The sequence below is a fragment of the Hyperolius riggenbachi genome, chromosome 7, assembly GCF_040937935.1.
Source record: "Hyperolius riggenbachi isolate aHypRig1 chromosome 7, aHypRig1.pri, whole genome shotgun sequence".
Classification (NCBI taxonomy): Eukaryota; Metazoa; Chordata; class Amphibia; order Anura; family Hyperoliidae; genus Hyperolius; species Hyperolius riggenbachi.
The window spans coordinates 287,187,408-287,213,011 of NC_090652.1; the positions used below are offsets into that span (position 1 = coordinate 287,187,408).

General features: G+C 46.3%; 1 protein-coding gene across 1 annotated transcript in view; it reads right to left on the reverse strand.

Moving 5' to 3' along the window:
- Window positions 1–4,993: 4,993 nt before the first annotated feature.
- The window catches only part of SPOPL (speckle type BTB/POZ protein like), a 74,064-nt gene continuing 53,453 nt past the window's right edge, over window positions 4,994–25,604 (reverse strand). The window contains exons 5-10 of the mRNA XM_068245881.1: window positions 19,202–19,379; window positions 19,038–19,093; window positions 15,187–15,309; window positions 12,593–12,735; window positions 10,449–10,502; window positions 4,994–7,311 (exon numbers count right to left, since the gene is read on the reverse strand). Of these exons, the coding sequence (XP_068101982.1) occupies window positions 7,167–7,311; window positions 10,449–10,502; window positions 12,593–12,735; window positions 15,187–15,309; window positions 19,038–19,093; window positions 19,202–19,379 (699 nt within the window). The 3' untranslated portion in view covers window positions 4,994–7,166. The remainder of the gene's footprint in view (window positions 7,312–10,448; window positions 10,503–12,592; window positions 12,736–15,186; window positions 15,310–19,037; window positions 19,094–19,201; window positions 19,380–25,604) is intronic.

The following is a 25,604-nucleotide window of genomic DNA, read 5'->3' on the forward strand; positions in this document are numbered from 1 at the left end:
TGTCACCACCTGTGATAAATTTCAGAATGTAAATGAGGATAAAAAAAATACATAAAAATTAATATTGTAAAAAAAAAAAAAAATGTATTATCAATTATTCTCTGCATTAAAGGATACCCGAAGTGACATGTGACATGATGAGATAGACGTGTATGTACAGTGCCTAGCACACAAATAACTAGGCTGTGTTCCTTTTTTTCTTTCTCTGCCTGAAAGAGTTAAATATCAGGTATGTAAGTGGCTGACTCAGTCCAGACTCAGACAGGAAGTCACTAAGAAATTCCTCTTTTTATCTCTTTCCTGCTCTCAGAAGCCATTTTCTGCTAGGAAAGTGTTTTATAGTTGGAATTTCCTATCAGTGAGGGTCACACTGTAGTCACTTCCTGTCTGAGTCAGGACTGAGTCACCACTTACATACCTGATATTTAACTCTTTCAGGCAGAGAAAGAAAAAAAAAGGAACACAGCATAGTTATTTGTGTGCTAGGCACTGTACATGTCACATGTCACTTCGGGTATCCTTTAATGATCTCCTCTTCCCTGCCAACACTGAGGAGGGCCCCCTCTCCATTATGGTGGACCCCCGTAGTTCTAGCAACAATGTCACACCAGGGCTTCTGGCCAGGTCTCTGGGAAAAAAAAAAAAAAAAAGTAAATCAAATGCATCCTGTCTATTTCTTATTGGCCCAATTCCATGCAATTATGAAAACTCATGCATATTGCCAATCACAAGGATGCCAGTACGGTATGAAAGCCGCAGTGTGGCGGTCCCACTAGTGCTGTCCCCTTCTCTGCAATCGGCAGACACACAAATGATGCTGCTTCTATGGTGCGTCGCCGTTAAGCCCCATTTCATGGGACTTTGCCATTGCACCTAATAGCAAGAGCACAGGAAAAACGATTGTGCTCTTCCTGTGCAATTTATAGTATGTAAGGGCGAATGTATTATTCAGCCGCCTGGTCAGTTGGCCACAGGGTGAATGACGGCTCACCGGGTTGCCGTATCAACCCAAATTGCACTTTAGTAAACCGGTGCGTCGCTAAAGGAGTAACAACATGACGTCTATGGCGACGCCCAGGTGTCAGGCACAGCGCGGCAGTGAGCACACGACGAAATGACCTGCTTCATGTGAAAGGACCCTGATTTGTACAGGGATTTTAGACGAGAGACAGTATCATGCTTTTCTCCTGGTGGACTCAAAGCGCCAGAGCTGCAGCCACTAGGGGGCGCTCAGTAGGCAGTAGCAGTGTTAGGGAGCCTTGCTCAAGGTCTCCTTATTGAATAGATGCTGGCTTCCTGAACAGCAAGAGACAAGATTTGAAACCTGGTCTCCTGTGTCAAAGGCAGAGCCCTTAAAGGGGAACTGAAGTAAGAGGTATATGGAGGCTGCCATATTTATTTCCTTTTAATCAATACCAGTTGCCTGGCAGTCCTGCTGGTCTATTTCTCTGCAGTAGTATCTGAATAACACCAGAAACAAGCATGCAGCTAGTCCTGTCAGATCTGACTTTAAAGTCTGAAACACCTGATCTGCTGTATGCTTGTTCAGGGGCTATGGCTAATCGTATTAGAGGCAGAGGATCCGCAGGGCTGCCAGGCAACTGGTATTGCTTAAAAGGAAATAAACATGGCAGCCTCTATATACCTCTCTCTTCAGTTCCCCTTTAACCAGTGCACTATCCAGCCACTACTTTAAGTTCACGAAACTAAATTCTGCTGGTCCCTATAACTGAATTGAGCACCGCAGCATGCTGCTACTCCACCAGGCCTCACCGCATAGAGTCATACAAATTTATAGTTGAAATACCCCGAGACTGCTCTATGAAATGCCTCATACACACTTGAAGTTACTGTTGCCCGACAGGCATCAGGTCATGACAGTTTGTGGCTGGGGCTGTGCAGACACACGCCTAGCCTGTAGGCTAGTGACACATTCTGTTACTATAGTAAGAGGGGAGGGGCAAAGGGAAGGAGAGAACAATAGAGTCAGGCTGTGCTTGGGCAAAATGATCTAGCATGCTGGACTCTGCTGGTGTTTTGGATGAATTAGCTGATTAAAGGGTTCCTATATATTAGTTTCACCTTTTAAAAGTAGCCATACACTGGTCGATTTGCCATTAGATCGACCAGCTGACAGATCCCTATCTGATTGAATCTGATCAGAGAGGGATCGCATGGCTGACTTTACTGCAAACAGATTGTGAATCGATTTCAGCCTGAAACCGATCACAACCTGTTGAGCTACTCCTGCCGCCTGTCCCCCCCCCCCCCCGTATACATTACCTGATGCTGGCTCCCGGGCATCTTCTTCGCGCTGCACGGTTCTGTTCCGGCTCCATCCCGGCGCTTCCTGTGTCACTCCGTGACCAGGAAGTTCAAATAGAGCGCCCTCTATTTGAACTTCCTGGTCACTGCAGTGACACAGGAAGCGCCGGGATGGAGCCGGAACAGAGCCGTGCAGCGCGGAGAAGATGCCCGGGAGCCAGCGTCAGGTAATGTATACCTGATCGGATCGGCCGCCGCTAGCGACGCGCTCCCTACCCGCGGGCGTTCGAGGGTAATTTCCCGCACGGCGCGATCGACGGACCGATCCCATTTCGGGAGGAAATCGGATCGGCGGGTGCATTTACCGCGAACGATTGGCAGCAGATTCGATCCCAGGATCGAATCTGCTGTCGAAACGGCCGCGAATCGGGCCAGTGTATGGCCACCTTAAGTTACAGAAGAACTGCAGTGAAAATAACAGAATGAAAAAAAGTGCTTAATTTTTACAATACATATGTATAAATGATTTAGTCAGTGTTTGCCCATTGTAAAATATTTCCTCTCCCTGATTTACATTCTGACATCTATCACATGGCGACATCTTTACTGCTGGCAGGTGATGTGGAAGGTGGAAGGAGATGTTACTTGCCAGTTATGCCAGTTGGAAACCGCTGTTATTTTCCACAATGCAACAAGGCTCCCACAGTGTGATGTCAGTACCCTGGTGCTGACATCACACTGTGGGAGGAGTTTCACCACAATATCAGCCATACAGAGCCCCTTGATGATCGGTTTGAGAAAAGGTAAACATTTCTCATGGGAAAGGGAGTATCAGCTACTAATTTGGATGAAGTGCAATGCTTGGTTACAGTTCCTGTTTAAATTACAGAAATACATGGACTTTTGCACAATATTGTAATTTTTTTTTTTAGTTTCACCTGTAGGCCCGGGTCTGAGGTGGCTGCATTTGGCAGATGGGGTGACAAAAACATGGGATAGAGGAGCTGCTCCTCAGGGGAGCTGCACATGAAAAAGAGAGAAGCTGCTGTCCATGGATGTTACAAATGGGAGAGAGGCTGCACGGGAAATAGCAGGAGGCTTCTGCACATGGAAGAGGGGGCTGCTGTACATGGATGTTGCATATGAGTGAGGAGTTCTATACATGTTATAGTAGAGAGCTGCTGAACATAAATGTTACACAAAGAAGTAGGGCTGCATATAAAATGGAGGGAAATCACTCTTCTCCCTTTGACTAGGTGACTAAAAGGGGGAGTGGTTTAGAGACCCACATCTCCAATCAGATTCTCTGTTCTAGTGTATTATTGGGAACAATAGGAAGCGCCTCATCAATGCAAGACAATTCAATAGAGGTGTTTTAAGAATAAAGTTGAGAAGTGAAGAAGCTCACAGCATGAATATACTTATAAAGGTACTCGAATTCTGGCAGCTGCCCAAAACCTCTCATCACCCTCTAAAGTTCCCTGTTGTGCGCTCCCGGCAGCCAGAGACCATATGGCTACTGTAATCCCCGCCTCCTTCAGCTGGTCAGGCTCCAGCACGGAGGATGGCCTCACTAATGAAATGAATGGATGTAGAATGTATGGGAGCTGGGGTGTGCTATGTAAACACTACACTGGCTGCAGTCAGCACCCCAGTACCTACAGGTGGGGATAGATGATAGCAGGTATTGGGGGACTGTGGAGGGCAAAAGGAGGCTGTTAAAAGCAAATAGATCTTTTAAGTTAAATTCCACTTTTGTTTAGAAAAAAATGTCAGCGTCAGCCCTGTAACAGCAACCCCCCCCCCCACATACATACACACCCACACACGTATATATACATATATACGGTGCACCCATAGTGCAGGGCCATCTTGTGGATCTCCCCCCCCCTTAATGCCCGCAATTATGTCCCCCTTTGTTTCCCGTATGACCTCCTCTGTCCCCCGGTTCCCCTCTGTTCCCCTGTGATGTCCTCCTATGTCCCCGTGTCTTCTCTGTTCCCCTGCAGTGTTCTCTTATGTCCCCGTGTCTTTTCTGTTCCCCTGCAGTGTTCTATGTCCCGTGCCCCCTCTATCCAACTCTGCCCCCTTGTGCTGCATCTGTCCCGCTGGCAATGATATATATGGCTGAAGTTTAACCAGACATCCAATAAGCCAGCTCCCTCCATGTCATTGCTGCTTGTGTCAACTTCCAGACCCCTGTACGGCCAATCAGTGCGGGAGCACTGCAACGTCACAAGCCAATACCAGCCGCCTGCTCTTTTTGACTGGGCCCGATTGTTTGGGGGGTGGGAGTATGCAACCAAGATTGTATCATTAGTGGGCACCTGTAGGGTTAGCAGTCTGTTGTCCATAGACTCCATTGTTGTCATAGTTGCACAAAAAAAAAAATAAATCCTGCCTGGCTGCAAAGGGACTTAATTTTTATTAATCCTGAATTGCAAAGTGTTTGAGACACGGTGAGAAATGTCATTTTCTTTAAACGAAAGTGGAAGTTCTCTTAAAAACAGATCTCTGTCCTCCATCTCCACTACATAAGCACATAACCAATAACACCAGTGGTTAAAAACAGGAAAAAAGAAAACCAACTACCTTTTTTTCATTAATCTGAGAAAAAAAAAAAAAGATCTATTTACCTGGGGCTTCCTCCAGCCCCTGGCAGCCAATATGTCCCTCGTCGCAGCTCCGGTGTCACACCGGTGGGACACTGGTGCTGCGGCAAGGGCACAGGACGGCTGCCAGGGGATGGAGGAAGCCCCAGGTAAATAGATTTTTTTCCCCCTTGGACCTGTCCTTTAAGCTTGAGCCTGCAGTCACGTGACTGTCATAGGGCAATTCCTGCTTCATGTTTTGATGATGGGGAACTCTCATATCTATGATGTAGCATCCCATTAACGTAGTATCTTATAGGAAAAGGTGTGTCCCACACAGACAGGCTCCCTCCTGTTGAGCAAAACCCGATAGTAGAGGGGCGTGTCTTGGACTGTCAGAAAGAATGCTGGCCTTTGCTCTGTAATCTTGGCTGAAGCAGGTGGTCACATGACATTGGACTCAAGCTTGTGGAAAAAAGGTCCTGCTTTCCTTTTTAACAACTGTAACTTTTAATGGGTGTTTAAAGGGAACCAGAGGTGAACTTCGGGTACAAAAAAAAAAGGCATACTTAATGAAGAAGAGGGAAACTTCTGGATGCTGTAGAGCACATGGTCAGACTCGAGGCCCATGGGTTGAATTCGTCCGTCCTTGCCATTTTAAGTGGCCCTCCAGAGCTTCAAATGTGCATCAGTGCATCACTGCCTTCCCAACCAGAGGAGCACGCCAGTCACAGCGTTTCTGGTCGAAACATTGTCAGTTTTAGCAGTAGCACAGCAACAACTCATGGAACGCCACGCCCAGGGTTAAAGTCAGAGCAATTTTGGGCACCTGGAGTCGGAGGTTTCATAAACTGAGGAGTCGGAGTCAGATGATTTTTGTACCAATTCCACAGCCCTGGTAAGTATTAGACTAAGGAGTCGGACTCGAGGAGTCTGAGCCATTTTGGGTACCTGGGGTCGGAGTTGAAGTCAGTGGTTTCATGAACTGAGGAGTCGGAGGATTTTTGTACCGACTCCACAGCCCTGGCCACGCCCCCTCACCCTCCTGCCAAGCCCCTTTTGGGGATCAAAACCCCCATTGTGTGGCTAGTAGACTCCCCCTCCATTCTTCAGCTTACCAAAAAGACTATGGGGGAAGTAAAGGCTAGCATCTTGCCTTCAGCCACACTTGATCTTGTTCCTTTTCTGCCAAAGCAGTACTGGGGGTAAGTAAATATTAAACTGCTCCATTGCAGAAGGGGAAGGAGCTGCCCCCACATGCTGGCTGAGGTTACGTCAGTTTGAATAAATGTTAAATCTTTATTAACAACTTGGCCCCCAACTTACACTAGTTTTTAGAATTTGGCCCCTTATGTGACAGTTTGACACCCCTGCTGTAGATGCTTCCTGTGTCCTGCTGGCCTGGACCCTTCAGAAGATCAGGGCCACGCCCTGCTTCAGGCACGAGCGGCTCCTACTGTGCGGGTGCAGCAACCCCTGCGCAGATGCAGTGCAGCCCTGCTCTTGCCAGAAGTGGGCGTGGCCCCAAATAAGCCCTGAAAAACCTCTATAGGATCCAGGGGCTTTCCCCTTCTCAGGTAAGTCTGTATTTTTTAACACAAGGTTCGCCTCAGGTACACTTTAAGGGGCGCTATAACTACAAATTTGAAGTACGTTCGAAGCAAACAGATGCTCCATCCTTACAATAAAAAATAATTTTCTTTACACGCGGCTCAACAAGGCTCACATTTCAGAAACTTTCATACGAAACGACTTCACACTGGGCCTGACCGTCCCACAAATAGCTGAAAAAAAAAGCCATAGACCGCCAGCTATGACACAGAACATGGACAAAGCCAAACAACTATTATTGTTTTTTTTTTTTTTTTACAGAGACCAAAAAAACAAAACAAAAAGAATAAAAAAAACAGATTTCTCCTTCTGAAACACAGAAATCAGTTATTATTACCGCGTTATGGAGTTAGTGCAATCCTGCATAGCCTGGTCACATGACAAGGCACAGTTTGTTTATACAAAAAAAAAAAAGCGAACACGCAAACGGTCATATGTAACAATTGAAATGGGATCTTGCTGAAGGTATTTTAAGGCCATTCAGTGAATCGGAGAGCAACCAGTCCAATTTAAAGCTGTGGATTAGAGCGCGTCGTCGTCCATCTGCAATGTTAGCGCTGTCCTCAGTTGCCGTGGTGACGCACAACGGAAGTGGGAGGGAACGGAGGCCTCAGCATCATGTGTGGTACAACAGCTTGGAACACTTGACTGTCCAGCCCATTGTTTGGTGGAGATGCACAGTTCACAGGGGAAGTCGGTTCAGGACTGCTTTAGACGTTTCCTGGGAATTCCAAATGGCGGACATTGTGCGGACGCCAGCGCTCGGAAGGCTTCAGCTACTAAGTGAGGATGGGATTGGATCATGGATTTCCAGCCTGCGGTCTCCATTATGTCGGTTGCTTGACTGAAAGTTAAATACATCAATAGGATTAAAGAATGGAGAGGGGAAATGCAGCCGCACTACATGTGCATAAAAGTCCAGCCGTTGCCTACAGATTTCTGTGAAGGTTCTCTTACCAAGCCCATGTTATATTCGGAGGGGGATAAAAAAAAAAAAAAAAAAGCAGTTTAACTTACCTAGGGCTTCTTGCAGCCCCATGCACTCATCTTGTGTCCAATGCTGCCCCTCCAGCCAGCATGCGGCAGTGCCCTTAAAGCTGGCCAGTCGTTGTCAGTGGCAGGCTACTGCGCATGTGAGTCACTGAGCCACGCGCACCCTGATTGCATTCCCGCTGCCGGGAGCGTTCTGCGCATGCGCAGAAGCGATTTTCCCGTACAGTGCATGCACAGATCGCTGCCATGCACCCCTGTGGTCTCCATTATGTCGGTTGCTTGTCGAGGAGGTGCATGGTCAGCCAGCTTTGATGGGGTCACCAACGATGCCTGCGGGGGATACAAGAAGCTCCAGGCAAGTTAAACTGCTTTTTTTAATTTATTTTTTTAAACCCAAGGTGAGAGGAATATGGAGGCTGCCATATTTATTTTCTTTTAAACAATACCAGTTGCCTGGCAGCCCTGCTGATCTATTTGGCTGCATCAGTGGCTGAATGAAACCAGAAACAAGCATGCAGCTAATCTTGTCAGATCTGACAATAATGTCAGAAACACCTGATCTGCTGCATGCTTGTTCAGGGTCTATGGCTGAAAGTATTGGAGGAAGAGGATCATCGGGGATGCCAGGCAACTGGTATTGCTTATAGGGAAATAACTATAGCAGCCTCTATATCACTCTTACCTCGGGTTCACTTTAAGCCTGAAGAAATGCACCTCAAGCCTGAAGAAACTAAATGTGTAACCAGCTAAAGCCATCTTATTTTTTTCTTTGGACGTTTCCTATAGACATACTGAATTGTCGGGTCCTAATTTTCTAAGTTAAAAAAAAAAGTTGTAGCATTTCAGCATGAGCGATTCTACTAGTGCCTAGAGTTACCAGAAACAAAGTCACGTCAGGGGCAGCCATCTGTCCTGTTTATTTACTAGCCCTGCTGCCTTATCGTTAAAGTGCGTCTGGCTCAGTGTGATACTGGAGAGCTCTTTCATCTCTTTCCTGGGTTCAGAACGAATGAAGCTGGACTCAGGCATGATACATTAAAGTCCCTCTCCGCTCTCAACTTTAACTGTTCCACTGACTCACTCTCACCCACACTTACTACAATACTAAAATAAAAATAAAGGTATAAAATGACCTAGAGATACCTTAATTTTGAGATTAGCAAGTAAGTGAGGATTGCCTTCTGGGAGGGGGAAGGTGTGGTCCAGTTCACAACACCTCCTAATTAGGACGCCAGACGTGCCACTTGACAAACAAAGGATAAGCGCAGCTGGGACTGCACATGCGTAGAATGCCACCGGCTACAGGAGCGCAATAAAGGAGCGCAGCTGGGACTGCACATGTGCAGAATGCCCCAGCTACGGGAGCGCAATAAAGGAGCGCAGCTGGGAATGCACATGTGCAGAATGCCCCCGGGTATGGGAGCGCAATAAAGGAGGAGCCCAGCTGGGACTGCACATGCGCAGAATGCCCCGGCTACGGGAGCGCAATAAAGGAGGAGCGCAGCTGGGACTGCACATGCGCAGAATGCCCCCGGGTATGGGAGCGCAATAAAGGAGGAGCGCAGCTGGGACTGCACATGCGCAGAATGCCCCCGGGTATGGGAGCGCAATAAAGGAGGAGCGCAGCTGGGACTGCACATGCGCAGAATTCCCCCGGGTATGGGAGCGCAATAGAGGAGGCGCACAGCTGGGACTGCACATGCGCAGAATGCCCCCGGCTACAGGTGCGCAATAAAGGAGGAGCCCAGCTAGGACTGCACATGCGCAGAATGACCCGGTCTACAGGAGCGCAATAAAGGAGGAGCCCAGCTGGGACTGCACATGCGCAGAATGCCCCCGGCTACAGGTGCGCAATAAAGGAGGAGCCCAGCTATGACTGCACATGCGCAGAATGTCCCCGGCTACAGGAGCGCAATAAAGGAGGAGCGCAGCTGGGACTGCACATGCGCAGAATGCCCCCAGCTACAGGAGCGCAATAAAGGAGGAGCACAGCTGGGACTGCACATGCGCAGAATGCCCCCGGCTACAGGACGCAATAAAGGAGTAGCGCAGCTGGGACTGCACATGCGCAGAATGGCACCGGCTACAGGAGCGCAATAAAGGAGGAGCGCAGCTGGGACTGCACATGCGTAGTACACGAATCAGCCAGTCGCAGTGCAGACTTTAACGGGTGTGACAACAGTGCGGCCCGAGAGGACACCAAGGGACCCAACAGACTACGGGGGGGCTGAAAGACGCCCCAAGTAAGTAGAACTCAGCTTTTTCCTTTATCTAGGGTTTCATTTTAAGGGTTGGTCCGTACTATGCTGAACTGAAAATATTATTTAAAGGGATACTGTAGAGGGGTCGGGGGAAAAGGAGTTGAACTTACCCGGGGCTTCTAATGGTCCCCCGCAGACGTCCTGTGCCTGCGCAGCCACTCACCGATGCTCCGGCCCGCCTCCGGTTCACCTCTGGAATTTCAGACTTCTAAAGTCTGAAAACCACTGCGCCTGCGTTGCCGTGTCCTCGATCCTGCTGGTGTCACCAGGAGCGTACTGCGCAGGCACAGACCATACTGGGCCTGCGCAGTACGCTCCTGGTGACATCAGTGGGAGCAAGGGCACGGCAACGCAGGCGCAGTGGTATTCAGACTTTAAAGTCTATAATTCCAGAAGTGAACTGGAGGCGGTGCCGGAGCATCGGTAAGTTGCTGCGCGGGCACAGGACGTCTGCGGGGGACCATTAGAAACCCTGAGTAACTCCAACTCATTTTCCTTCAATCCCCCTACAGTATCCCTTTAAATACGGTCACAGTGGATCCAAACCAGCTGTTGTAGCACCATTCCTGCCATCATTGTTATGTCTGTTTTCCACGGGCTGACTGGAAAAGTTGTGCAAGATGGGACTTTATGTTCCACTACTGCAATGGAAATGTGGAAAAAGAGACAGGTCTACATGCATTTTATATAAAAACATAGGGCCCGTCGACCTACCATCACCACTTACCTGCCATTCCAGTTTTTGCCGTCCTTGCAACCTAGTTGCCTGAGAACACTACATCTGAAGAGAGAGAAGAGAAAGATTGTAAGTTGTGTTCATAAGGGGTCTATGCATAAGGAGAGATACACATGATTCACTTTCTTAAAGTGACTCTGAATTGACACGTGAGATGATGTGATAAACGTGTATGTATAGTTCCGGTCCTACGCAGAACTAGGCTGTGTTCCTTTTCGCTCACAGGCCCATATGCAATTCACTTTCTCTGCTGAGTTTTCTCCTAGGTCAGGGGATGCGTTCCCTAGTCATCCTCCTGGGTGCGTCCGTTCAGCCGTGATCAGTCCCGGTAAACCTGCTCAGTCGCCCAAGTCAGCTCTTCTGCGCACGTGCAGTCGGGCCGCGCACGCTCAGAAGACCTGACTGCCGCGACTGAGCAACATTACCGGGACTGATCACGGCTGAACGGACGCACCCAGGAGGATGACTAGGGAACGCATCCGCGCTCATGGGGCTGGAGGAAGCCTCGGGTGGGTATAAAGTCTTTATTATATTACATCTCTGGTACACTTTAACATAATTTTGATAGTACTTTTTCTTCAACTTTTAAATACTTTTTCAATTGTAAAATGCTGAAAAGTTATTTTAAAGAGAATACAAAAATGATCTCCAGATAACCGAGGAGAAAAACTTATTTGCAAATAGGCCACAGTAAGGGTTAAGGATCCAAGGCTGTAAATGACACCCATTCTGCAGTGGGGTAGCATAAATCTCAACTTATTACAAGCCATAAAACTCTTGCATGACATAGACATAAAAAATAAAAGGTCAACAGTTCAATATTTGTCTGTATGGGAGCTGAAAACATTAGAAAGTGGTTATCATTCACATCAGATAATACAAGTGGTGAAGGGCAACTTCTTAGGCTTTTTGTAGGCTTTGCTGTGTTTAGAGACTGGCTTCTATGCTTCCTCAAGGTTATTATACTTTCAATTACTGTATCTTAACATTAAAGCGGAATGAAACCCAGCATTACTACTTTGCTCTAATAGATTATTTACAGCATATTATATACAACCCGCACTTTTTTTTTACTAAACCTGCATTCAAAGGGTTAACACAGGCTTTAGAAGCTTCCCTTCCAGCAGAGCTGGCCGCTTCCGAACTTTACATAATGTTATCTGGTGTTTAATTGTATCAAGTGAGAAATGTAAACAAAGCCTTCTCTCACACTTCCAGATCCCCTGAACAAAGTCAGACAAGCATAAATGCTTTCTGATTAAGTTAGAGGATAAATAAAGTAGTTATAAATAAAATGCAAAGTCAGTTCTCAGAGTAAAATAAGTGTACTTTAGGAACGTATAATTTCTAAATGAATAATAATTATTATGCACAAAAGCAAATCTGCTAACCGTATGGCATATAAAAAGTAGGAAAACATGTTTTTATTGAATATTATGTCAGGGTTTTATACCGCTTTAAATACACCCATGGTATGTATTTAGAGTGGGGTATGGTACCAGCTTTTCTAGGCCTATTTATAAAATTGATTCTCATCAATCAGCCAATCCCCGTCAGTGCGGGATAGCCAAGGCTCTACTGTATAAACATCCAAACTGCCAAATGCATGTAAATGTGGGGAGCAGAATGGACCTTTTTTTGGGTGAACAAAAATCTCAAATATGTGGCTGTAAAAAAAAAAAAAAAAAAAAAAAAAAAAAAAAAAGTGTTTTTTTTCTGTAAGAAGTGAGACACTAAAAAAAAAAAAAAAAAAAAAAAAAAAAAAAAAGGGACAATATTTCCACTTTCTCTGTACTTTTATCAATGCGCTAACAATAATAATACAAATAACTCTGAGGATGTATTGGCTCCAGAGTGTTCCCGAGCCCCAGTCTCTGGCTGTGGACACGCCCTCTTGTGATGTCACCCTTCAAGTTCAGAAGCACCAGTGGAAGTCATAGAATACGTTCTGTCCATACCACATTTATCACTCCATAGCTACGAAGCGAATCAGTGCCGACTGGTGGAACGCAGCCACGTCACACAGCCACGCCACACAGCCACGCCACACAGCCACGTCACACAGCCACGTCACACAGCCACGCCACACAGCCACGCCACACAGCCACGCCACACAGCCACGTCGCGGTACTTGCCTGTTAATAAAGTCTATTGCTTGTGCTTTCAGCTGTTCGGCACTGTGCAAATCTGCTAATATAAGGATATCAGCAACGTTCTCCACAGAGAGGTTACTGCATAACGTTTCTTCACATAGGACTTTTAATCGCTCTAATGCATACTGCGGAGAGAAAGAAGAGAAAATAAAGAATAGCCTAAAAACACATACACGGGGATCAGTCATAGGTTAATGAAGAGTAATGATTGGCTGAGTGTGGTAACCCATAGCAACCACAGAGGTTCAGATGTGAGAGAGAAATAAGTTCTCCGTGCTTTTTAAAGGGCCCTGTCACTATTTCACACTTAATGAACTAAAATGAGATTTGCAAAACCAGACATTGTAGCCTAAAGAGTTGCAGCCACTTTACCAAAGAAAAAAAAATACAAAACAAACATCTTTTTCATGTATTTTAACAAACTGAGCTACCCTGACATACATGTAATTACTTTGTGCTTTTTTTCTAATCCTCCCAATAACCCGCTCCATATGCTTCACTGGGAAGCTGGCTTGCATGTCTACCAGCTGTGAATGAGATGAGAGTGACCTCTGCCGACTGCTGTGTACGCAGAGCCAGCGTCCCCACAGTGTAAAGGGGCCCATACACCTAACGATTTTCTCGCCGTTATACAGCCGATCCGATCACAGTGATCGAATCGGCTGTGAAATCGCCGTGCGCACACCGCTGACAGAACGATCGATTTTCGTCCAAAATCAATTGTTCCCGTCGATTCCCGTTGATCCGTCCATGCAGAAGATTTTTATCGAACGCCGGCGGGTCGGGAGTGCGTCGATAGCGGCGTTCTAATGCACGACGACCGACGCAATACAGCGGGTATACATTACCTGCTCCGGCCGGCGCAAGTCCCCTGGTCTCTGCTGTCTTCTCCGCTTCGGACCGTTCCTGCAGCTACACAGAACTTCCTGTCCCGGCAGGAAGTTTAAACAGTAGAGCACCCTCTACTGTTTAAACTTCCCCTGGACAGGAAGTTCAGTAGCTGCAGGAACGGTCCGGAGCGGAGAAGAAGACAGCGGACCAGGGGACTCACGCCGGCCGGAACAGGTAACGTATGCGGGGGGCGGCAGCTCCACAGATTGTGATCGGTTTCAGGCTGAAATCGATTTACAATCTGTTTGCAGTGAGGTGGCCATACGATCCCTCTCTAATCAAATTCGATCAGAGAGGGATCTATCTGTTGGTCGAATCTGATGGCAAATCGACCAGTGTATGGCCAGTGTATGGGGGGAGTGGGAGGTTTTTAAAAAGTTTTAAGAATGTAGAACGACCAAGGTGCGCAGAATACTTTTAGCATTGCTAGAAGCCTGTATCTGGAAGAGGGCACTATGGTTTGACATGAAGATAAAGAGTAAGGCCTGGTGCACACCAGAGGCGTTTTTCTGAGCGTTTTGAGTTTTTAAATCTGCTGCTAATGTTATCCTATGTGTCTGTGCACACTGGAGCAATGAGGTTTAAAAAAAAAAAAAAAACAAACCCATAGCATTACATTGGGAAGAGCTTTTGAAACCTCTAAAAGCTCTTCCCAATGGAATGCTATGGGGTTTTTTACAAAACCTCATTGCTCCAGTGTGCACAGACACATAGGATAACATTAGCAGCAGATTTAAAAACTCAAAACGCTCAGAAAAACTCCTCTGGTGTGCACCAGGCCTTACAAGCAATATAAAGTCTTGTTACACCAAACTGTTCACATGAACAGAACTCTTTGAAAGTAGGTGCATAGTATACAGTATTTTTTAATATTGTAAAGGAAATCTAAAGGCAAGAAAAAAAAATCAGTTTAAATTACCCGGGGCTTCTTGTAGCCCCCTGGAGTCGTCCTGTGCCTGCGCCGTCCTTCTGAGACCCTCCGGCCAGCAGCGGCAACCCCTGCTAAGCTGGTCAGCCACGCAACTCCCTGCTGCTGTGAACATTCACAGTATGGGAAAATCGTTACTGCGCATGCGCAGAGCACTAAGAGTGCGCGTGGCTCGGGCCGCACATGAGCAGTAGCCTCCGACTGGCCGCAACCGGCCAGCTTTCAGGGGGTCGCCGCTGCTCGTTGGAGAATTGTGGAAAGAAAGCGCAGGCACAGGATGACTCCAGGAGGCTGCAAAGAGCCTTAGGTTAAGTTAAACTGATTTATTTTTTTCTAAACTTAAGTAGCCCTTTAAAGTGAGCCAAATCAGAGAAGGACCAGGGATCAAAATGAGCAACGAGGTGTAAATTTTCAAAGCAAATGCAAATTTTTTTTTGCAACATGTCTTGGAACTGAACCAAAGAAATGCAGTTGCTGCTGAACGTGACTGTTCCAACGTCAAGTTGTCTGCGATCCGCAGCAACATTTGCATAAATGTCAGGAAAATTTGCACCTGCCCAATCGTCTCTGATCGGGAACATGCGTGCGCTTGGGAATTTTGTAGCAACCCGCAGCGTCTCTTTAAGAAATGACATCACCAGATGCCAAAAGCTGACTTGCTTGCGAATGACACTAAACGAAGCCTCCCGCGGTTGTCTCAGCCTCTTTACAGCAGGTGTGAAAACATGGAAACACTTTTAATTGGCAAATTACTTACTTTATCCGCTGCTGCCAACAACTTATCAGCCATCTTGTCTAGACTGGGGGCTTTTCCTGTATAGATAAACCTCATCATCTCTTTAAATACTTCGGGGTCCACGTCGTGGATGTCTACTCTATTCTGTGCAACAACAAAAGCAGGGGGACACACATGGAAGAGGAGAGCCGTGTGAGTCTTGTCAGAGAGCGTATGATCCAGAGATGACAAATACAGAAGGTTAGACGCATCCGATTGGCTGCATGTAGTTTGTATTAAAGCGGACCTGAACTCAGTACTTCCTATCTGCGCTAAAAGACAAGCAACAGCATAATAACCTTTAAAGGAAATCATTTCCTTGTTACAGCGGATACAAATCCTACAATACATCGGCAGTGTGTTTACTTCCTGTTTTCACAGAAGCAGACATAGGGTTAAGATCCTGTGTTTACAAATGATCTGCTCTGCCGAGGCAGCCAGCTGACACAGTTGAGATATATTACAGTGGTGATTAGTCACAGATAAGGTGGAATTAGGCTAAACTCTCTAAATCAGGCTTTCTCAAGCAGGGTTCCCTGGCATTTTCCCCCATCGTGAGTGAAGTACAATAGAGCGCATTATAGTAAGGGGTACTGTAAAAAGGAGCACTATAGTGGGGGTCAGAATAATAAGGAGACAGTATAACGAGTGGCAGTGTAATAGGGGGTAGTGAAATAAACAGCCACACCTACTTTTAAAGACCACGCCTCCTGCAAAATAAATCCAGGGGTTCCTCGAGATTAAAGGGACTTTGAGGAGTAAAAGAAAACAAAATCGAAACTTACCTGGGGCTTTCTCCAGCCCGCTGTAGGTCGGGAGGTCCCCGGCATCCTCCTGGCTCTTATGCCGGTCCCTCCGCAGAAATCACGACCAGCGACTTCCTGAACAATGACTTCCTGAACAAACCGCGCATGCGCAGTACTGTCACGCCGGCTGCCGTGATGACGCGTAGCAGCCGACGTGATGACGAGGAGCGTCATCGTTTAGGAAGTGTCAGCCGGACACTCAGCCCCGGTGTCGCCGGTCGTGATTTCTGCGGATGGACCGGGAGAGGAGCCAGGAGGACGCCGGGGGACCTCCCGACCTATGGCGGGCTGGAGAAAGCCCCAGGTAAGCTCCAATTTTGCTTTCTTTTACTCAGAGTCCCTTTAAACAACTGTTTGCAGGGGTTCCTTGAGATCCAAAATTTGTTTGCAGGGCTCCTCCGGGTTAAAAAGTTTGACAAAGGCTGCTTCACCACTGGGAATAGGAGGCACGGATCTAGGCAGCTCTGATCATGTGCGTAGCCTGGGAGTTCTAATTGATGGGGATTTAAACTTCAGAACTCAAATCTCTGCTGTGGTGAAATCATCCTATTTTCACCTGAAGAACATTGCAAAAAATCAAGCACCTCATCCCCCCAGAAGATCTGCCAACCTTAGTCCACGCCTTCATCACATCCCGACTGGACTACTGCAATGCTCTCTACACTGGCCTTCCAAAAAAGGTCTTGTACCGACTACAGCTGATACAGAATACTGCTGCCAGACTGCTAACCAACCAACCCCGTCACTGCCACATAACGCCAGTCCTGCACTCCCTTCACTGGCTACCTATAGAATGGAGGGTCCTATTCAAGATCGGCCTACTGACATTTAAATCCCTGAATAATCTAGGCCCTGGATACACAGCTGTGTAGCAATCCCCGCATTCTCAGATCCACAGGCTCTAATAATCTAGTCATACCCAGAGTCCACTTGGAAACTGTTGGTCCCAGAGCCTTCTGTCATGCTGCCCCTACGTTTTGGAACTCCTTACCTCAACAGATCAGGACAGCTCCATCCCTGGACGTGTTTAAATCCAGACTGAAAACCCACCTGTTCAGTTTGGCATTTGCAGAAATATAACTTTTGTTGTGTGAAAACTTCATCCTACTAATTACTGAATCTGAGAGAGCCTAAGCGCTTTGAGTCCTATGGGAGAAAAGCGCTATAGAAATGTTATTGTATTGTATAAATACATTAAGGGAGAATTTCTCTAGGTTTTCCTTCAGTCCTGTGCAAGAGTTCAGGTCCACTTTAAGGCCGGCATGTAGTAATTATTAGCACCTCGTTAATCTCTAATGACAACGTGGGACTAAAACTTTTGAAGGAAGAGAGTCACTTTCAATACCAACATAAATAAAAACAAAGAATACATTTTTTTTAAGCAGAGAGTTGATCTAATGTTATATGTTGCTGCTACTACTAGCTTTGTACTGGCCCATGCAGCTCAAAGCTTTGCTGATTGTGTGTCACTTCCATCCATTTCTATTTAAAGGGAACCTGAAGCAACAGGTATACAGAGGCTGCCATATTAATTTCCTTTTAAGCAACACCAGTTGTCTGGCTGTCCTGCTTATGTCTAAAGTATTAGAGGCAGAGGATCAGCAGGACTGCCAGGCAACTGGTGTTGTTTAAAGAGACTCTGAAGTCTCCCAAAATTGCACTATTTAACAATTCCCTTAAACAGTATAATCCAAGCTAAACCGCGGCATTGGCGCAGCAGAACAAGGGTCTTAAACCCCCAAATCCCCGGGGCTAAAATCGGGGAGCGTTTCCTGATAGAGGCAGAGTTTTGGGCTGTAGCTCTGCCTCCATGCGTCTCAATCCCCGCCCCTCTCAGTGTTCTTTCACTGAGAGGGGCGGGGAGAGGCGGAGATACGCACGGATTGACACGCATGGAGGCAGAGCTGCAGCTCAAAGCTCTGCCTCCCCGGGCAGCAAAACCCACGACTTTGAAAGTCGGGATTTTTGCCCCCGGTATTTGGGGGGTTAAATACAGCGATCTGCCGTGGGGATGCAGCATTTTAGCTTGGATTATACTGCTTAAGAGAATTGTTAAATAAAAATTGCAATTTTGGGAGACTTCAGAGTCTCTTTAAAATGAAATAAATAAGGCAGCCTCCACATCCCTTCACTCACTTCAGGTTCCCTTTAAAAAGGAGCTGAAGATGGCAGCCTTTAGAGTTATCTCCAGGGCTGTGGAGTCCACACCCTGGTTATTTATAAAAAAAAAAGGAAAAAAAAAATTTCATAAACGACTCAAGTGTGTGTGTGTGTGTGTGTGTGTGTGTGTGTGTGTGTGTGTGTGTGTGTGTGTGTGTGTGTGTGTGTGTGTGTGTGTGTGTGTGTGTGTGTGTGTGTACATGCGAGTGTGTGGTATATGTATCTGATACATGTTGCACATGTATATTGTATGCAGTGTTCTTTTTTCCAACTGGGTGGCATGAAAAAGTAGCCGGGTGGGGCGAGATGAGAGAATGCAGTGTCGGTGCTTCTCTGCACAACTCTGCTTACAGCAGAAGAGGTGAGCCGATGACAGCCGGGGGCTCACCAAAACTAGCCGGGTGGAGCACCCGGCTAAAAGAGCCTGGCGAGAACACAGCTATGTATGTATGAGTTTATGTGCTGAGGAGGAAGCTATATTATAACTGACTTATTGATCAGGGAGCAGCTTTGGACTGATTTAATACACTTTTGTTGTAGGTGCATGTATTCTTTAAGTTGAACAATCTTACGTGAGCATACCAACACTTGCGATAAAACGGCCCATAAATATATATTACTGCGGCTATACGAATACGCCGAGGATTTTTGCACACGACCAATGAAAGCGTATCAGACGCGACGTAACAAAACAAGAGATAGACAGCGGCCTATAAAAACGAAAGAGGAAGCAGGGCTGTAAATTACGCAACAGCGGCCATCAGTAAAAGGCTTCTGAGTGAAATATTAGGAAACAAAACCCAAACACGAGCACACAGATAAAAGAGGGATTTATCACCCAGAGAGGAAGCTGCAAACATTAAGTACCTTTTTACTCTCCTCCATCTCCTGTTCAAACATTGCACTGAATACGGGAGAGCGAGCTGTGAGGAGGAAGAAAAGAGGGGGGGGGGGGGGGGGGGGAGTCAGACAATCTGCACTTCCTCCAGTGAGATAAATAACACAGATAACCACCATCACAGACACATTACCTGCTAGGATAGATTTATGGGCTTTGAATTCTTGGCTTCCTATGTACAGGGTGCAATCTGTGAACCGGGTCGTCTCCCAGAGATACCCAAGATCTTCAGCCAGCCGACATTCCGGCACCTTCAGGTTGTTTGAATTGGATTGGCCTGAAATGTTCACAGAGTCCTGAACCACACTCACCTAATAACCGCAAAAAGAGAGAGACATGCCTCAGTTTATAGAGGGACTGTAGTGAAAATGGGGTAGTTAAAAGGGGGACCTGAAATGAAAGCAATAGCATAATAACCTTAAAAAAGAGGTATATGGAGGCTGCCATATGTATTTCCTTCCTGGTATTCTGGGAGCACAGAAAGGGTAAACTTCCTGTGTTTACCTATTAGCACAGAATTCGGCAGACAGCTTAAATTACATTAACTCACTACTTGCTGAGAAAGGAGAATTAGGCTGTTTTTAAAAATATTAATTTATAAATTTAGTAAGTATTTTGCCCATTGTAAAATCTTTTCTCACCGAAATTTACAATCCGATATGTATCACAGGTGGTGACATATTTTGGCTTGATTCACACTATACCAGATGGAAAACTGATCCATTTTCAGTTTCTTATATTGTGCATCACTTTTTCATCCGGCTTTCTGATACGTTCGATACCTGCTCATCGAGTTCCCCCGCCGAGGTTGCCCCATCCATTCGTGTCCTCAGCCGCCACCCCCATAGGTCCCTATACGTTAGAAACGCCCGCATACCAGTCCCGCCAGCATACCAATTAAAACTGAAATGGATTTTTTTATACTGTTCAATTAGTGCAGGAGTGTATTATTTTTCATTTTCTGTTCTTATTTGGGCATAGGGGCTCACAATCTAATCCCTACCATAGTCATATGTCTATGCAGTGTTCTCCCCAGACATTTTTTTCCAGCCGGGTGTCATGAAAAAGTAGCTGGGTGGGGTGGGATGAGAGAATGCAGGGCCGGTGCTTCTGCACAACTCTGCTTATAGCATTGGAGGAGGTGAGCCGATGACAGCCGGGCGCTCACCAAAACTAGCCGGGTGGAGCACCCTTCTAAAAGAGCCTGGGGAGAACACTGCTATGTATGTATTGTGTAGAGTATGTATCGTAGTCTAGGGCCAATTTAGGGGAAGCCAGTTACCTTTTCTGTATGTTTTTGGGATGTGTGAGGAACCCAGAGTTCCTGGAGAACACCCACACATACACAGGGATCACACAAACTCCATGCAGATGCCCTGGTTGGGAGACCAAGCCCTGCAAGGCGAGAGTGCTAAGCACTATGGCTCAATGACAATTCAGACTGGCCACTTCCAAGCCACATACAAGTCACATTACCTTTCCATGCAAGCCAGAGATAAGCCCGAGATAATAGGATCTCAATAAATATCTACCTACCACTTTCACTCTCGCTCCGCAAACCAACTCTCTCTGTCATCTCAACTACAGCTGAAATGTAGCCAGTTTAGTACTTTACTCTGACGTAAATAGAACACCTACTTTCTGCCACGGTCATCAGCATAATATAGATCTTTAAACCACAACTGGATCCAGATTTTCTTTATGTAGCTTTGGCTAGAGCAGTGATGGCATGGAACATCTGTCCCCTGTGATGACACGAGACTACATACAGCACAGGCAGCCCGAGGCATTTGTATGCACGCTCCATTCTATACACAAGCGCTCCAAAAGTCACTAGCCTCCGGGTGCCTGGATATATTTATCTTACATAGATCTAAATCACAGACCCTTATTCTGCACAGGGCTGTGGAGTCGGAGTCATTTTTGGGTCCCTGGAGTCAGGAAAAAATGCACCGACTACGACTCCTAATACATTTTAAATCAAATTAGAAAATATGATAACATTCTATTTTTTCAGATAATAGTTATAAATAACTTATGTTATTATTTGTTTAGTCCACAAAAATGAAATAATCAAAAAACAAGTTATTTGTGCTGCTGCAATAAAGCCACATTTTTAAAGTCACATAAACATATCTGATTGTGACTGTATAGCAGACATGTACACATTAACCTTTTATATATAAACCGTATATACTCTAATACAAGTTGACCTCGTATATAAGTCAACTTCAATATTCAACCCTCTCAAGCTGGAAGTTTTTATTGACTCAAGTATAAGTCTACCCAGCAAAGTGAATGGCTGCACTTGGGGCTTAGGAGGGGTTAATGACTGCACTGCATACAGTATTGCAGCCACTAACCCCTCCTGTTCCTTAAGTGCAGCCAGTACCTCCTCCAGGCCACCAAGTGCTGTAATTATTCACTCCTCCTCCTGCAGCCCAGTATTCCCCCCCCCTGCCCCTTTCCTTGTTAATTGTTGTTAACTTTAAGGACTTTCAGACCTGTGCTTTCTTGGCATTTCCATTCCTCAAAGTATAACTTACCAGTGGGTGAATTGCTGCAAATGGGAATGTCACTAACAGTACAGACATTACTCAGTGTGCTCAGTGCTGCCTGTGACTCGTGAATAAGTCGACCCCGTATACTTTAATTTAGTGAGTCAGACCTAAATTTCTAGACTTAGACTCAAGTACAGGTAGACCCCGACTTACGAACGCTTGACTTACGAACGGCATGGATTCTCTGTTTCCATGGGAGCAAGTTAAAAAAAATTTCAAACAGGACTTGTAGTTTTTGAGAAAATCAATTAAAAAACAAAAACAAAGAAAAAATAGCTTTTAAACTTGTATAAACAGGTACAAAGGGCAGAGGTGACACAGAGAGGGACAGAGGAGGTACAGGGGACAGAGATGGCCCAATGTTCCGACTTAAGAACAGATTCAGGTTAAGAACGAACCTACAGTCCCTATCTCGTTCGTTAACCGGGGACTACCTGTATATACAGTAATAAATAACATCTCTCCTGTAGAAATAAAGCCTGATGTGCAGTTGTGTCACTAGTAGGGATGGTCTGTGACAGTGGTGACAAACCTTTCCGAGACCGAGTGCCCAAACTTCAACTCAAAAGTCTCTCGTCTCTCGTAAAGTGCCAACACGCCAATTTGAACAAAATGACCCCCCCAGAAGCGATGACAAATACCAGGCCCTCAAACCTACAGTGGGCAGATTTTTCTGGGTTCAACACGGGGCGGGGGGGAGGGTTGCGGCACCCGCAGCTGAAAAATGGGCGTGGCCATGACATTGTATGGACGGAGCTGACGTAATGATGCAACAGCGAAGCATAAGAAAGCAGTGTTTCCGCCATGATGTGGTGAAACGAAGATTCGCATCATGGGTGTGCAGAAACTGTGTGATGCTATTTATTAGTATACCGTAACCCCAAAGCAGCAAATATAGCCAACTATGACCATTAAATAATGAATGCAGCAACAGTTACCCCAGACACCAGAAAATAAACACGAGGGCAGCTTTTCACCAGAAAATAAACGCAATGAGGGCAGCTTTTCACCAGAAAATCAACGCAATGAGGGCAGCTTTTCACCAGAAAATCAACGCAATGAGGGCAGCTTTTCACCAGAAAATCAACGCAATGAGGGCAGCTTTTCACCAGAAAATCAACGCAATGAGGGCAGCTTTTCACCAGAAAATCAACGCAATGAGGGCAGCTTTTCACCAGAAAATCAACGCAATGAGGGCAGCTTTTCACAAGCGCAAGAAAAAAAAAAAAAAAGAATTTACTCACCTTGCAGAAGTCTCCTCACCCAGCTGGCCTCTGGTGTGCAGCTCCCCGGACGATCCTCCTGCATATCTCCCGCGCTGGATGAAATAGCAGGGCTGCGGGAAGATTGCGCCCGAAGCCCTGTACTAGAGACACAAATAGTCTCCAGTGCAGGGCTTCGGACGCCATCTTCCCGTAGCCCTTCTCTGCCTGCCGAATACTATGCAGGCTGGAGCAGGGCTGCGGGCTATGAACTGTCGCGGTGTCTATTAGACGCTGCGGCCAGTTCAATGCAATCATACGGTGGCCAGATGAGCAGCGATGGCGTATCTGCAGATAAGGCTACGCGTACCATAGGTTCGCCATCGTTGGTCTATGTGATGCAAATAATTCTGATTTGTTGTTAAAATTGCTAAGATAAAGCAGCACTACCCACAGCCTGTAGAGGAGGGAGCAGGCAGATGTAGCCAGCAGGTGAATGAAGTATAACAGATCACAAACCTCTAATGCCTAGTGCACACAATGCAATTTTCCGTCAAATTGACGGTCAAATCAAATTGTGACATGTCTGATCTGATTTCCGACCGTTTTTCTGATTTTCTGAATTTGGTTGTTAATCTGACGGAAAATTGCATTGTGTGTACTAGGCATAGGAGACAAAACGGATGATGTGAATCTATTTCCGTGCCCTGTGTGTAAACAACGCCACCGTATTAAAGCGGACCTAAACTCTTCCACAGGAGAGAAGGAGGACACAGAGAAATTAACCGTGTGTGTTTATAGAGCACAGCCTGTCTAATTCTCCTTTCTCAGTGAACAATGAGCTAGTGCAATTTGATCTCCCAGCTGTCTGATGACTGCCGAGTTGAGAACTAATATGTTGACACAGGAGTTAAACCCTTTCTGTGCTCCCAGCAAACCAGGAAGTAACATGAGTATTGTCACAGCCCAAAACAGTTGTCCGTAGTTGTAACAGCATTACCACCTGCATAAAAAAGCAAAATTGTCATGGTACTAGCAGTTTAATGCACGATATCCTAATCACCAGCTATATAAAAACTTGATTTTTTTGAATCGTTCATCATGAAAGGGCTTATTAATTTACTGCTGTCAACTGTAAAATACTGCAGCCAAAGCAACCTTTTCACTGTGCACTGTGGCAAAAGGCAGCACAAATGATCACCCCACAGTGAGAGGCACACAGAAATACTAGATGTACTACGATGCACACGTGCAGGAATTAAGGATTAGGGCTCAGACAAATCCCCGGGGATTTCGGGAGTATTCACTGATCGTTCTGCCGCGGGGATGCAGCGTTTCAGCTATGGCCTTATTGCTGAACAGGAATGCCGAGCAAAAAGAGGTATTTTTTTTAAGGCTTCAGACTCTCTTTAAGCTGGTCGGTCCGACATGATAGCAGCCAGTTTTTATTGATTGGGCAAACTGGAACACACTCAAATTCCTTTTGATTCCCTCTCATTTTCTATAAAATGATTGAATCGAGTGGTTGATAGTACAGCCAAATCGCTAGATGTATGGCCACCTTAATTCCAATTGTTTACATTACACAGGATTAGGGCTATAAGCGCTTTTCTGAGCGATTTTTGGTCTCCAGACCTTTTTTTAAAAAAAAAGCTCCCATTGACTTACATTAAAATTGCGGTAAAATTGGCATGATTTTACTGCGATAGCGATTTTAATGCTAGTCAATGGGAGCTTATAGTGTGTCTGAGCCCTTGGCCCGTTTTTCAGTGCTCAGGATTTTGGCTTCCATGCTGTACAAAGGGTACGAGGCGTGGAGAGTACATTTACAACCAGGGGGAGAAGGGTGAACACTTCATAAGCGAGAACATCTTAGAGATAAAATTCTCAAGCAGGGTTCAGCACACATCGGGCTTGGTTCATAAAGCTGCAGTAAATTTAGCGCGGACACATAGTGCGGGTTAATATTACTGCATGGCGATGTAATAGTAGCGAGCCAGTGCCGAGCGATGTGCTCATAACGCAACCACAGTACTCCAGTAGCCTCTGCGTTACCATAGTAGGGGCCACGCTACTGGAGTACCGCGGCAGCAAATCGCTCGCCACTTGCCCTACTATGACATTGCTGCTTGGTAATATTAACCCGCGCTATGTGTCTGCTGTAAATTTACCGCAGCTTTATGAATCCAGCTCATTGCAACCAGTTTACTATTAACAGCAGAACATAACAGCAACTTTTACTGTGTATTCGGAGATGCCTTGGCAGTGTCTTAAAGGGAACCTTAACTGAGTAATTAAAAAATATTCATTTACCTGTGGCTTCCCCCAGCCCCCTGCAGACGTCCTGTGCCCGCGCCGTCACTCACCGATCATCCAGTCCCACGCCGTGGCTCAGCTTCATTTTCGCGGCCTGGCTGAGCCAGTGCGTCTGCGTGGCCCTGGTCGCATGTGTCTTTGATCGCGCTCCCGCCCCTGTAGCTGTACTGCGTATGTGCACTATGCGTACTATGTACGCACACGTAGTAGAAGTTTGCGTACTACGTACATACGCATACTGCCCATGCGCAGGACGGCCACAGAGACAGGAGCGCAATCAAAGACATGCGCGGCCAGGACCACGCAGACGCACTGGCTCAGCCAGTCACCGAAAATGAAACCAGATGACCAGATGACCGGTGAGTGACGCCGCGGGCACAGGACATCTGCAGAGGGCTAGGGGAAGTAAGTGGAACTTTTTTTTATTACTCAGTTAAGATTCCCTTTAAAAAGGAAA